The sequence below is a fragment of the Lissotriton helveticus genome, chromosome 3_1 (assembly GCF_964261635.1).
Source record: "Lissotriton helveticus chromosome 3_1, aLisHel1.1, whole genome shotgun sequence".
NCBI lineage: Eukaryota > Metazoa > Chordata > Amphibia > Caudata > Salamandridae > Lissotriton > Lissotriton helveticus.
This window is the reverse complement of record NC_136061.1, coordinates 316,439,622-316,454,977: the sequence shown is the minus strand read 5'-3', so window position 1 is coordinate 316,454,977 and position 15,356 is coordinate 316,439,622. Positions and strand designations below refer to the sequence as shown.

Here is a 15,356-nt window from a genome sequence, read left to right as displayed (position 1 = left end):
CCAGGCATCTCTGTCATGGGCTTTTATTTCAAACTGGCTCCAGATGTAACCCATCTCCTTGCAGTCAGCCTCCAGACCCTGGCGCTTCTTGGTCGCCTAATTTTCCCTTGAGGGTTCCAAGCCCCGACTTGCCTGGTGGTGTCCAATGCAGGCTTGCGGAGGGTGTGACCTATCCAGCCCCAGCGTCTTTTCATGATTTCTTCATGAGCAGGGATTAGGAAAGTCTGTTGCAATAGGTCATTGTATCTGAGTGTTTGGCCAGTGGATTAAGAGGATTTTCCCCAGACGGGTGCTGATGAAGGTCTGGACTTTGTTGGTGGTGATTACCATTGTCCTCCAAGTTTCTGCTCCATACATTTTTAGTTGGTGTTAAAAAGCCTGTTCTTGGTTTGCAGCATTAGGTCCTTGGAGCTCTAAATCTCCTTTATCTGAATGAAGGCAGCCCTTGATTTGCGCCTGTGCTGTCCAGCTTGTTTATGACACTGCCCAGGTAGGAGAAGGCTTTCATCTCTTCCAGTGTGTCGTCTGCAAGAGTGACTGCAGTCTTGCTGGCCATGTTAGCCTTCGGGATCTCAGTTTTTCCCCGTGGATGTCGAGGCCAATTTGTGCTGATGTGGCTGCGACCTTGTCGGTCTTCTCTTGCACCTGCAGATGGGTATGGGAGAGTAGGGCCAGTTCATCTGCAAAGTCCAGGTCATCGAGCTGGATCCAAGGTGTCCAGTGGATCCAGTTTTTTCTCCTTGCTGTGGATGTGTTAATGATCCAGTCTATGGCCTTCAGGTAGAGAAAAAAGTCGAGAGCAAACAACCCTGGCGGACTCAATTCCTCACTTGGAAGGCTTCCGTAAATTGTCTTCCATGGACTTTCTGGGAGGACACTCGCTCGTTGGAGTTCCTGATGATTCTTAAGTGTTTATCTGGCACATTGTAGCAGCAGAGGAGTTTCTAAAGTGTCTCTCTGTCTGAACTGTTGAAGGCCTTCTCATTGTTGATGAACTTGACAGAGAGGGGGAGTTCCATTTCATTAACTGCTCAATGATAATGCACAGTGTTGCAATCAGGTCTGTGCAGGATCTATCATTGCAAAAGTCAGCTTGCTGGTTTTGCAACAGCGCATCAACGTGTTCTTTTATTCAGTTCAAGATGACTCTGTTGAACACTTTGTCTGTGGTTGACAGCACCTTTTCCTTTTCCCAGATTCTTCCAAAGTTGGGGTGGCTTGCCCTACTTATTTGCTGTGCCCTCACCAGGCTTGTTTAGGACTTGTTTACTGAATGCTTTGAATGGGGCTGCGCTGGAAATGCTGAGAGTAGGCGTGGTCTTTCGTTCGCAACTCAGCTGCCTGCCAGAGCACAGGCATCCCTGACTGTGCCGAGCAAGCAGAGTCTCATCATGGCCGGCACCCAGCAACCAGGCACAGAGAGGCGGGCCAGGCTGTGTTAATTGCAGCTGCCATTGGCAGCCACCAGCCCTCACCTCAAAAATAAGTGTGCCTAGCCGTAGGGGGGAATAAAAATCATTTAGTTGGTGCCAGGGTATAATGTTGCTTCAGTAAAGTTCCAATGGCTTCAATGCTCTCTTGTTGAGGTGTTGTGCTGGAAATGCTGAGAGTAGGCGTGGTGGTTCGTTCGCAGCTCAGCTGCCAGCCCAGAGCACCATGACCCCTGACTGTGCTGAGCTGAGCGAGTGGAGCCTCATGTCTCCATAATAGCTGGCGGCTGGCGACCAGGCACAGAGAAACGAGCCAGTCCGTGTTAATTGCAGCTGATCTTGCCGGCCGCCAGCCCTTGCTGCATAAGTAAGTGTTCCTAGCCATGGAGTGAGGCATAAAAATCATTCAGTTGCCGGCAGGGTATAATGCTGCCTAAGTAAAGTACCAATCGTTACCGGGCTCTCTTCTTTATGGTAGCAATTTACTCTCAAAGCATGGACAGGATATGTACAAACTGCTATGCATTATCTCAACATCCAGTCATTCCTGTACAGAATGGTTGTCTGGCTTGCCTTGCATCTTGGTTTTAATTGAGCAGACACACAGCAAGGAATAAAGCAGTACAGCTAGTGGTTGTCTAGCCCGTTTTTAGACTAGGTATACCGGGTTTCCTACGCTAGATCCCGGCACTCCTCACAGGGTTCACCCATATTACACTGAACACAAAATGTTCTTGTTCTTCTTCTTTGTTCCTCACCACTTGTTTGATTTACAAGTTGGCAGTTGCTAATGATGAGAACCTGGGGATACAGGCGAGTACCAGTCTGTAAACTCCCATGAGGCACTGCCATCTTTTCCTCACCTTTTTTCACCTCTAGTTCCTCTTCACGCTTTAAGGAGGGTTACACAAGCAGATACAGCATTAAACACTAGGTTTTAAATTAGTGATTGAGGTCACTCTATGGCAGATGGGAGAGATGGATCCACTGTTGTGTCACACAAAATTGTGTTTCAGAGAAAATACATGGTGGACGTCCATAATAGTCCAGACAGTTGATAGAACAGGTCCTTTCTTGTGTTGAATTTCGTGAGTGGGGGCGACCTGTTCTCTTTCACCCACTTGGCTCCAAGTTGTGAATAGTTGCATCTTTAGTAACCTGTGTGTTTCTGAAATGTATTCTTTTTTTTATTTGCTTTAGGAGTAGTGTTTGTGTTTTATTTACTTTGGACGCCATGTTCAGAAAAGAAAGGCGAATGTCTGCTTTATTTGCCGTGCCCCCACGAGCTGGTTTACTGTAAGTCAGCATCTGTGTTTTTTATGAATGCTATTTATGGGGTTGCGCCAGAAATACTGAGAGTAGGCGTGGTGGTTAGTTCACAGTTCTGCTGCCTGCCCAGAGCACCGGTAACCCCTGACTGCTGAGCCGAGTGAGTGGAGCCTCATGCCCTCATCATGCCCGGCAGCCAGCCACAACAAACAGAGGCAAGCCAGGCCGTGGTAATTGCAGTTGCACTTGCTGGCCACCAGCTCTCGCTGCACAGTAAGTGTGCCTATCCCTGGAGCGAGCAAAACACACAATATGAGCGACGGAATGTTGCTCAATGTCAAAACATTCACCCCCAGTCACAGATCTGGGTTTAATCCATCGTTATTTTGCTCACCAAGCCATCCCAGTTCAGTCATGGACTTGTGCCTCATGGGAACAGTCCAGACCGAACTGCCAAGCCATGTCTTCCCTGGACCGGAATCAAGCATCCTAGGACCGGTTTCTGGCTATCAGCCTTCATCAGCCAGGATAGCTTGACTCCAGTGGCGTAGTGAGCCCTGGAGCGAGGCATAAAAATCATTCATTTGCTGGCCAGGTGTAATGCTGCTTAAGTAAAGTACCAAATGTGCTTGGTGCTCTGCTCTCACTCGCAACAGTCACCGCCAAGGTCCACTCGCTGCGCTTTTCGTGCACTGGAGCATAGCCCGCTAGCCCCTGCCCGTAGCCAGCATGGTGTCAACGCCTGGCAGGCCAACCTGGTACTGCCACTACCACATTCAACCCTGAGTTTCCATGATGTGGTCTGTCACACCCCTTCAGTGCTCTAGGATCTTGCATACCTAAGGCCGGTACTTCACTGAGCCCGGAGCACAACCTCATGAAACAGTGATGTTGGTTTTCAATCCCATGGTTTGTATGGTAAAGCCAGCCATCTTTGAACATCAGTATATCTATGCTTAAGCAAGGAGCTAATGTAATGTTCTGTAATGGATAATGTGATGCACTGCTGAACATATGGGGTTCCTAAGGCGAGACCTACTGGCTATGCCAATGCTTGTTCTTCATTATCACGTTAGAGCACCTTGAAATATGAGTTCAGTATGTGCGCTGTACAAAAACTTCTCTTGTGTTTGATTCCATAGTCTATATTTTTGTTCCATGTATAACAACAACCTAGACCACATGGTGGGTTGGTGGGTGTTCAAGACAACTGACTTGCCTCTTGGTTCACTAATGGCATCATTGTCAGAGATGGCAAGGGCATGATTGTTTTTAAGTTCATGTATGAAGACGTACTTCTAGTTCATGGCACTGAAAGCAGTAATATATAATCTGATGCACGGAGGTGAAACAATTCCACATGTTGGAGAAGTACACTTTTTGAATATTGAAGTCTTTATCTTATTTTCACATGTCCGTTGCCGTTGTACATCTTTCTGAAAGTTAGTGCTCAGCCAGGTAAACAGCAGTCCTGTAATTCTGTTCACCAGGTCACCATGTGTAAAGTCAGGCTGGCCGCAAGCAGACCCCAGGCCGTGCAATGAGTATCCCTGCTCAAAGTCAAAATCTGATGTTGAATAATACCTTCCGGTCCTCAAAAACGAATGCTGGTATCCTCCACGGCCTGCTTCTACCAGCACAGATTAAGCGCTGGTTTTACCCTCAATCTACCTTCCGAAGACAACACGCCCTCAAACAGATCCTACTATGTCCACTTTCACCGTACCTTGGAGGAAACGTGACCTAAATACCTTCCAAGAAACTTGTCCTAAACACCCTACAATGAGAACTCATTGCAACCCTCTGAACCTAAACTGTCCATTAATCAAGTCCACCTTTGGTTTATAAAAGCTGTAGATACAGTTCTTCCCACTAAAACATCACACTGTCGATCTCATCACTGGAAAGCAGAATAGTTCAACACAAACGTTGTATTTGGTATAGTAAACATGGTAAGGTTTGTGATTTTGTTTTACATAAACGTCCTTTCTTATTATTGAATGCTTTTCCTTTTCAGTGTCCACCATGCCGAAGTCTTACACGGGTCTTGGTGGAATCATATAGAAAAATAAAAGAATCTGGTCAGAAGTTTGACATTGTCTTCATCAGTGCAGACAGGTAAACATCTTGGAAAACAACAAGCCTTGTGATTATAAACGTTTTACAAGACAATTTGGGGGTGAGAGTATGTACTAGTGCACGCTGTATGTATCACCTTCACGTCCTCTTCCTAAATGGATGACTGAAATTAACACTAGAACTAGTTTCACAGATTGTAAGAGATGGTACTTGTGCAGACCTCCTGTACAGCATTATTCCCTTACCATACATATGTTCTGTACAGTTTTCTCTTGTTCTGGCCATGTGAAAGATTTCAGTGTCTTGTTTCAGCTCTCTGCACCTATTACGCTGTCTCCTAGTAGTTTTGCAATGTAAAAGTCCTTTATGGAGCATGCTAAGCAAACCAAAGAGGATCTATGCACCTACAGGGCAAGAAATCGCACATTTGTGACCATTGCACTGGCTCTGCAATATCTCTGCACTGGTGGATTTTGGAAATCATAAATTAGGTAAGGATAAGGTATTTGTGAAGCCTGCTTGCACAGTTTTTTCTTATATGATCACATATTAATGGATCCTGCCAACCACTGTGAAGGTGGTCAAGGTGCGTTAGTTTCAGTCTGTGAATATTTAATTATTTATTTATATTTTTGGTTTAAGTGCCTTGCTAAACAGTATGGACTTAAGGGCTCAGTCCAAATTGGTGTGGTATTTTTCATATTGGCATGGGAGCAATGACCAATCTGTCCTTTAGATAGCAATACAAGGTCAAGTGCACAGTGGCGCCACCTCACTGCTTCACAGCAGTTCCAACTTTAGAAACATAAAATGATAATAACTTAGTTATTATAATTTTATGGTTTGTGTCCATCTGTATTGTGGGCGGTCGGGTGGGTGGTGCTACCCTGCTCTGGGAGCAGTGGAGGAGTGGTTCTCTCACTCCCAAGTGCTCAATGACTGTTTCGTCGGCCCTCTCGGGCCACCCAAAACAGTCATGCTCACCCCTCCAGACCCTGGCTGAGCGCTGTGTCACGGCGCGCCAACCAATCACAACGCTGCATTGTAGCATTGTGATTGGCTTAGGGGAGGAAGCCTAGCTGCCTGCTTCTTGTTCCTGTTGAAGGCAGGAGAGCACGAGCAGAGAAGACACGGGAACCATCCTCAAAGTAAGTTCACTTTTTTTTTTATTCAACCCCTGCCGCTGCCTCCTGCAGTCCCCCTTGCGCCCGCCACCCCACCCGAGCCATGCCTGCTGCCCCAGAAAGTGCACCCAAGATAATTTGGAGGCTGGTAAAACATGAGCAATATTTTAAAGGCTGAAGGGCAAAATAACATTTGGAAGAAAATTCTGTTTAAGTAGGGTGTTACTGAAGTAGGATTAATATCCATGTTTGCATTCTTTTCAGGTTTTTTTCACTTCTGACATCCATAAGTCATTCTTTTTTTAGGTCGACCCTCGGCGGCTCATGCAGCGCATGTGTGCGCTGCTCTGCGAGGTATGCTGTAGTCAAGTATGGTCTTGAAGCCCCGCCTACACTCCGCCCATATTTGTCGTTGGCTTGTGTCATTGTCCTTCATAAATGCTGGCTTCTGATTCGTTAATAGACTTGTTTGTCCATCCTTAGCCCCGCCTTGTTTTTATTTGTAACCTCCCATGAGGACTGGCCCTTTTACTTTTGTTTTTGCACTATATGTCTTATGTAGTCTGTAAGCACTATTTTCTTTAATGAGTTTCTCCTTTTGCAGGCACGACATGATTTCCTGCAACATTCAGCACCCCATGCACGCTCTCACTACCAAGCAGACCGGGACAATAGCGGACGCTTATTTGAAATGAACTAGGTCTCACATTTACATGAGTTTGAGCTATTGGCATTGTAAATGACCATGCCTTTTATTTATGTGTTAATTATCAAAAACAATAAATAAAAGGCATTGTCAATTACAATGCCAATAACTTAAACTCTTGCAAATGCTAGACCTATTGCATTGTAAATGCTTGTTAAATTTTTTTCCGTAGAATTTTGAGTTTTGAGAAAAAAATCCAACAGTAAGCATTGACATAGGCATAAAAGCATCCATGAGAGATACTTAGAGGGTTACTGGGTAAGGAGTAAACCTGTTTGTGTATTATCTTGTCAGTTACATAGAAATATTCTTAACTATGGAGAAAGGGGGGTATATAGAACAGAAACATTAATGACAGATGTGTGATGTGAGAAGTAGAAAGGCAAAGGACTGATTCTAGGTGAGATTAGTCTGCTTCTAGAAGCTGGGGTCACTTGTACTTGCTCAATCAGTAGAACTGAGTGTTAGGTTTGTGAAGGTCTCGATTTTTGAAGGTATAGGTCTGACTTGTTTGAAGATATCGGGGTGAGTTGAGTTTGAATGTTTTGTTAAGGATAATGTTCTTCAAAAAAGACCTATCCCTACCTTGTATGATTGGAGAGGTGTTTGAACATTTTCCAATCTCTAGGACAGTTTTAATCCCCGCTGTTAGTAGTAGGTCCCTAAGAAGCCCCAATCCAGTTACGTCAAGAGTGGAAATCTGAGTCCATTGGCCCAGGGTTGAGTTGTTAAAGTTTAGGGTGATGTTTGTTTTGAATATCTTATTTACGTTTGCTGTATTTCTTTCTGGGAGGTTCTTATTGGTTTGAACCAACTTGGCACGTGTTTCAAGTCGCTGCTTTGTTTCAAAGGTATTCCAAAATAGATCTGAGGCTGTATATGGTTGAGATATTACACTGCGATAGTTAAGGAGATACTTCTGCTTAGATCGAGAATCCAGATATACGACCAAATTTGTCCTGAAAGAGGTTCAATATGCGTTTTGTAGCATATATCACCCAATTTCTTTTGGATATGTATGTTATGTTTAAGCCTTTGTTATTGGGGAATTTGTAAATTATTGCAACTATATGTCCTGCTTTGATATTTGGTCAGGAAGTTATTTAGGTCATCATTGTGTGCTTTATTTAATTTCTGACTGCCATTTTGAGCTTGAGGATGCTGTTAAACTAATTACTGGGAAGAACTTGTTTTCTCTTTTAATCTAGCACGTTACTGGATCTGGGGGGAGCCAAGGTCATTTATTTGTAGCATACCATTTCTGGTCCATTCTTGCTAAAATTAGATTTTCTATCCGATGTGATGGGTGTTAAAGAGAGAACCAAGTGGGGAATCTTGAATTTTATTCATGAATCTTTTATCCAGTTATCTCAATGCATAATTAGACTCTTTAATGATGTTATAAGAGTGTAGGACATTTAGTCGAGCACACAAATTGCCAACCAGTATGACCCTGAACAAATCTGTTGCTGAGTGGCAATAAGGACCTCAAAGTTGAATGGGGAGCTTTGTGAAACTGCTACATTCCTCAAATCTTTAAATTGAGATGCCATAAATAATCTGTCCTACAGATTTATTTTCTGGAATACATATACTTTATGCCTAAGCTTTAAATCCAACAGTAAACTAAGTTGTGCTGTCTTAGTGTGCCCTCTGTTCCTTGAACACACCAACAATCAATTCTGCTTGGTGATAACAGCAACCTACATATCAGTCCCAAGGCTCACAAAAATTACCATTTGCCTGTTGGCTTAATCACTCTTCCATAATTTCATCACCCTTTTCTTACAAAAGATCCTTTTCTCATGTTTATTTCAAAACATTCTTTTTCACGAAATGTTAAATATTATCTGTCGATTAATGTGCATATATGTACAGCATCATTCAATTCCATTATCATGCGGAGTTAGAAATATTGCAATAATCTTGACTTGACTGCTGTGAATGAAACTAAGAAAGTGATAGCATAATCCTCAACTCAAAGTTCTTAATAGAATTGAAACTTTCTGTTACGGTAGCTAGGAACATTTTCATTCTTTGAAATGGCTTGGCAGATCGTGGGAGAACGATATGATGTTCTTCATGGCTGTGTCTTATTGATCTAAAAACCCGAGATCCAGCAGCAGAGAATCCTAAATCTACCATTTGCTAGAACTACTCCGTCTGGAGCCCATGCAGATGCCAAGAGGCAACGTATGAAGTCTGATTTGGGAACACAGAAAACTATAGCCCTTCAAAAGCGTAAGGAGTACAAGAAACACCAGTACAGACTTTACTTTGGATTTTATCGCTGGTTCAAACCCCTGAGTATCCACAGCAGTACCACCAACCGTCTCAACGCCACCAAAATGTCCAACCTCGCAAAACAACAAAAGGAAAAGGTGAACAGAAAGCACCAGTGTCTGGGGAAATGCCGAATCTCTTGTTTCTTGTTTTCCATTCACTACTCTGGTTGGAAGACATATCCGCAATCCGCATAGAAGCTTAAGCAATGTGGAAGTAGCTGGTTGTGCGGAACCTCTGCATCAGTTCTCCTGCCTGGCAACCAGCACACTGAAGTGGATTCTTTCAGTAGAACAGTACTAGAGAATCACAATTGCTACACAACAAAGTGGTGCACACTTTTTTTTACGAATGAGGCTTTCCAGTATTAAAATAAAACACATTGGAAAGCCAAACGTCAAATGTGCATTTAATGCAAAAGTAGCAAGCAGTACAACACATAATTAAGAGATTATTGTTATGGCAACCGACCTGAGTTTTCTCCCAAAACAGCCAGTTGCAGCATGTGATGCTATAATGTATGCAAAAGTGAAGGGTTCATATACATTTTTCACTCTACACAATTCTATGGAGCACAAGCATGTAATGGAATCTTGTTATTTTCAGTAAAACCCTATCTAATTAGCAGGTGGCATGATCTTCTCTAGGAGAAAATGCGAGACATCCTTAAAGCAAAGATAGAATACATGAAGACACTAACAAAACCACACTTCTGATTGTCAATATCATAAAAGAGACAAAAGGGCACATCAAATTAACAAAAAAATGACATTCATATTTGATTATAAAATATATTAGTGCACTTAGTGATATAGAGGTGCAAAGGAACATTGATGTTCAATAAATAGGAATACAATATTGTTTTCACAACTCCCCCCCCCCCTTTTGTGCCGGGAGGCAAACTTCTTCCCAGCAATTCAATCATACGTGTAATCAATAAGTCTGTTTTTACATCTTCATTGTCACTCTCCTCATAATCCTCAGCTGTAGCTAATGAAAAGATGTCAACAGCACCTTTATTTGTTCAAGAGTGTTGAATGATGCACATTATTACTTATTATCACATAGAGAACAACCACAGTTAAAACAGTTGCAATGATTATTTGAAACATTTTCATTCGCCAGTGCCCAAATATTTTACCCAACCACTTCCGGAAACCACCGAGATTAAAACCTAGCCTGTTCTGTAACTTGTTCAGTTTCCTGGTGAGATCCTTGAGGAGATCTAATTGCTCATGTATGCTTAGTGAGGTGTTGGGAAGACGAGTGCAGAATTCAGAACCTACAGTAGCACAATCCTCCACTTTGGCTCCTAAATTGTATTCTGGCTCCATCCTGTTCTGAACCAGTATCTTGGCATGGGCACCTAGTTAGTCTTCCACTAATCATAGCGGTATTGCGGTGGGGTAAGGTATTTATTCCATGATCTCTGCATTTCTTCCTGCCTCATCTAAAAAATGTGTTAATTCCATGTATTTGAAATTAAATCAGAAAAGAATCTAGAAGTAGTAGCAACGGCCTTCTCCTCCTCTTCTGCAAAGAGTGATCACCATAGCGTCTACTAGCAGGAATAATGTAACCTGAATAGCACGTCCCAGTCCAATCTAAGGTCACCGGTCAATAGGCTTAGGATCTACAAATGAAGTATGCATAACCTCCCTGCCTGATGGTGCTTGTGAAACAGTTCATGATGAAGACTGAGGCAGTTGGAAAAGAATGTTCTCTACACCTATGCTCTATTTATTGGAAGACGGTCACCCAGGCCCTCGTCACCAGCCGATTGGACTATGGAAACACCCTCTACGCCGGAACCACAGCCAAGCTACAGAAAAGACTCCAGCGCATCCAGAACGCCTCCGCCCGACTCATCCTGGACATCCCCCGACGCAGCCACATCTCCGGCCACCTGAAGGACCTGCACTGGCTCCCCGTCAACAAGAGGATCACGTTCAGGCTCCTCACCCACGCACACAAGTCTCTCCACGACCTGGGCCCGAAGTACCTCAACGACCGCCTGACCTTCTACACGCCCACCCGCCAGCTACGGTCTACTAGCCTCGCCGCCATACCACGCATCCGAAGAGCAACCGCCGGAGGCAGATCCTTCTCCTACCTGGCGGCCAAGACGTGGAACTCCCTCCCCATCCACCTTCGGCTGAACCAGCACCATCTCGCCTTCAGGAGACAACTCAAGACCTGGCTGTTCGAGCAGTAGCGGACCCCCTCCCCCAAGCGCCTTGAGACCCTCCCGGGTGAGTAGCACGCTATACAAGTGGTATGATTGATTGATTGATTGATTGATTGATTGATAACAAAAACGCTGGTGGTGTTTGCTTTATGGTGCTCACAGATAGAGCCTGGCATAATTGGTGCTAGATAAGTATGATTAAAAGGATTGCAAATCCATCCAAGGCCCTAATAAGAAGTCTGATGTGCCAGCGCACGCCATTATTCCTTGGCCATGGTCGGGAAGACAACAGCAAGTGTCATTATAACAGATGACAACACCAATCGTGGTGGGAGCCCAGTCGTCCAGCATCAAAAAATAATAAGCTGTAGGCTTCTTGTAAGCCCCATGACTCTCTACCAGCACTCAAAGTCCAAATTAATTTTGTTCATAACAATACAAAGTAAAGGTTTGGCATAATCAGAGAGTCTTAAGTCAGATGCAGACGCCAATGCTTCCTTTATTTTCACAAATGCATTTTCGGCTTCACTAGACCACTTCTAGAATTTAGGGTGTCATTTCTGACAAAGGTAATTATTAGGCATTCGCGGGGATGCAAGAAAAGATTATTGCAGGATTCGTGACAGGTGGTAAAACTGGGATAACCACATATTTAATGTCCCTAAGGTCCCGTATGAACCTGTACACGTTTGCTTTACCTGCCTTGAGTGTTGGGAGAATCCGACACTTGGATATTCCTACAGAGCAGATACCTTCTTTTGCCTCAGGTTTTAAATGGTACTGGAGTATACTAGGTAACCTCTTCTGAGGGTAGACCTTCAACTTTTCTTGTTCCAACTATATGAACTTTACATCGTTTCCCTCTGTGAACCACACATTTGATGGTGCCTATGACAGTAACTCAGTTGGATCAGGTGACATGGCAGTTTCTTTCACATTACTTCAGTAAATTGCACTCTTATACAATAATGCAAGTACTTACTTTTCTTGTTGATGGGGTGTATTGAGGAAAAGAACGTGTGGCATGCAAAATACAGTACAATTTAGCTTACTGTCTCTGCCTAGCAAATTAGTTGGGGAAGTTGGGCTAAGCAAACTGGAATGTGTATCGCTAATTGGTCCCAGGGAAATGGACACGGGGTCAGAAATGTATTGAGGAACTGGTTGGTTAGAAATACATCTTTTGTAGACATACCCAAGAGAATGGTAAAGTGGGGAATTCTGAGGTTTTTAGAGCTGAGCGACTTGCGCCCTTGTCAGTAAGACAAGTAATATGCTTTCCATTTATGAGGCAATATACATAGTGACTCTTTTGATTTACAGGGATTAAGGTATGCATAGAACAGTTGGAACTTCCCAGGCTGTCCTAAAATTCAGCATCTGGGTTTTGAGTTATGTGATAAAACCCAGACAGATCGGGGCAGTTTCATTGGACACAATGTTGGGACAGTTTTTTGCCAGTGTCCCAACTGCCTGCAGGCAACGGATGACCCTCCAGCTTCCGGGGCCTCTTTCAGCTCTTCTTCCTACCTTTGTGTCCCCCTTTGGTCCTCCCTTTGCAGTGTTCCACCTCCTACAGTCTTAACAGTTCTTTGCATATGCTGCAATTTCAGCTACATCAGTTTAGATTCTTCATTCGATTTCTTTTGCTCATGTTACACTACACAAAGGTTAGCGGCCTTCACCAGATCTGACAACTTCTTAGTCTGCCATCCAATGCAGGTAGTCAATATCTGTTTTCTGAAACAATCCCTGCACAAAAGCTGCACCTAGAAATGGCAATGCCCGAGTATCTTTCAATTACATTCCAATAGGTGTGTAAATATGGGGCTACTGTAGGAACTGGAGGATACAGTGCAATTAACAATTTTGTGAAGTGCACTAGTGGAGGATGCAGAGGAAAGAGCCTATGGAAACAATCTACGTGTTTGCTCCTTGAGCAATGGTTGTGTACAACAGTGCCTCAGGAGAGAGATTCTGCCTGCTTCATAATAGAGAGAGCACACAGGGCACACTTGCAACACCCTCTGGCAGGTTTACCTCCCCATCCAATGATCACCTGTTTCTTGATATACAAAGTTACGCTTGAAATCCTTGTTTGGCAAGAGAAAACAGAGCATTGACCTAGAAATTACTGAAGGTTAGGATTTGCCTTTTGATAATGAACCAACTCCCAGCGCTGCAATGCAGTCTGCAAACAAAGCTTCTTCTTGTACACGCAACCGGAACAGATTATGGAAATGCAGGCTCCAGAACACCCCACCTCGATTACATCCTAATCAACTGGGCAATATAAATGATGATAGCTCTGTGGCCTCTGAGAAGAGGTGCCCTTGTTAATCGGTAAACCCAGTGTTTAACTGCATCCTACTAAAAAGGCTTTGGGCATCGAATTTGTTCTACTGATTAGCGAGAATTATCTAGGACACTGACAGCCGTAACCTTCATTCATTCATTTATTTTTTAAGTCTGGGCTAGGTATTCAGTGACTAAGGGTGCATGGTCCTCCGCCCCCTTCTCTGGTTGGATAGTTTGGAATTTCTTTTCTCTCTCTCTCATTTAATTTTCCCACTATTGGTAGGGGTGGTTGGGTTATGCAAAGTTGAAACAGGTGGTTTGTTCTGCCCTGTTGGCAGCAGTATTGGTTCATTCCAGTGATAGATACTTCATTTTCAAGAAGTGTAGGTTGGAGGGAGTGAGGTGGTGTTTATCAGATGCCATTCATTATACTACTATGGCATAAAGCAACACAGAATGTATCACAGGAATCTATGTGTTGTCTACCCCTTATTGTCAGTCATGACATAGAACCCGAGAAGGGGCAATTAGGCACACTTACTTGGAAAATAAACGGCTTGCTAGTCAAAGTCAAAAGGGGTGCAAACCTAAGGCCGCAAAATACCAAAACCCAGACATATTTCTGTAAAAGGCCCATTTCATGGGCAATAAATATCTATTTTTGCCTCGCCTGGAATTTTCGTAGGTGTTCCATTAAAGTTTCACAAGAGGCTCAATGGGAATTGCCACAAGAACAAAAGTACCTGTCAGTCGAATAAAGCCGAGGCGCTCAGAAATAGTGCTGGAGGAAGGAATGCACAGAAGAAACAATACAACAACCAGATAAATCAAAAAATGAATTGACCATCAACATTTGCTGATTAAAGTCCTATCAGACCAACCAAACAAGGCGGGGCCTCATCATGTAGGACACTCAGGCCATGGTCAGTCTACAGATGCCCAGATGTAAATTGGCGATGTATGACTGAGTCATGGTCTGGATACCGCAAAAGTAAATATCGAAATGGTACTGATAGGTGCAGTGCAAACAAAAAAATACATAAGTATAGTGCAGTGGCTAAAATGGCTGTCGAGGCAAACAAAGACCTTTATTAGTGCCTGCCTGGACGTCAGATTAAAAATAGTGTAATGACAGCGTAAAATAATCACTGTCCTGCTCGCTTGGTGGAAAACAAAAATAAGGCCAACATGTTTCTGCCGTACTGTGTCAGTACACCGGCATTCGTCAGGGCCAAGCTCTCAAATGCTACTGCGGATCACACTACCTAATGTGTAGAAAAAATCATAAATGTAAATGAACTAAGAGTGGTCGGACACGACCATCCTACCGCATCTTCTAAATCTTGGCAGTGGATGCGAATGGTCTTCCCTATAGTAAAGAAGTGAAAGAAAAACAAACGTCAATTATATGAACACGTGGTGCCTATAAAATCACAGGCACTCTAGATTAATCACATAGGCCCTAAGTACCACGTATTATTCCAGTGCATCTCCAGCAATCATTCCAGCAACCTACGACAGATCAAACATAACTTATGATGATCATTCTAGTGGCGCGCGAACAACGTCACCACAAGCTACTACAGTGTAGAATTACATAATAAGTGAAAAAATTATTTAGCACTTACCCATCAAGCTGTGGGAAGTAAGCCTCACCTCACCCGGCAACTGCTCGGAAAGACAAGGCCCCGCTCTAGACGTGTAAAAAAAGACAGTTCCTAGGTCAGATCACTGTCAATGTTGTAGTACTCTGTACTGTCTACCTAACCCAATAAATTTCCGAATTTTCCACAAATGGGATCCCGCCATGCGAGAGAAAGATGGCCACATTAAGATGAGTCATTTGGGATAAAGTCCCAATGAATCAAGCCACATATCTAGTGACTACAGACACAATCCTTAGTTTGACACATCCACTTACAGAGTGTATAAACTCTATGAATATAGATATGGTTTAGCTGTAGGTATAGCGATAACAG

The 15,356-nt window shown here is 43.5% G+C and overlaps 1 protein-coding gene across 1 annotated transcript in view; it reads left to right on the top strand.

Moving 5' to 3' along the window:
• NXN (nucleoredoxin) overlaps positions 1-15,356 on the top strand; it is a 592,564-nt gene that overhangs the window by 387,313 nt on the left and 189,895 nt on the right. Inside the window, exon 4 of the mRNA XM_078679884.1 lies at positions 4,717-4,817. Coding sequence (XP_078536010.1) covers positions 4,717-4,817 — 101 coding nt within the window. The remainder of the gene's footprint in view (positions 1-4,716; positions 4,818-15,356) is intronic.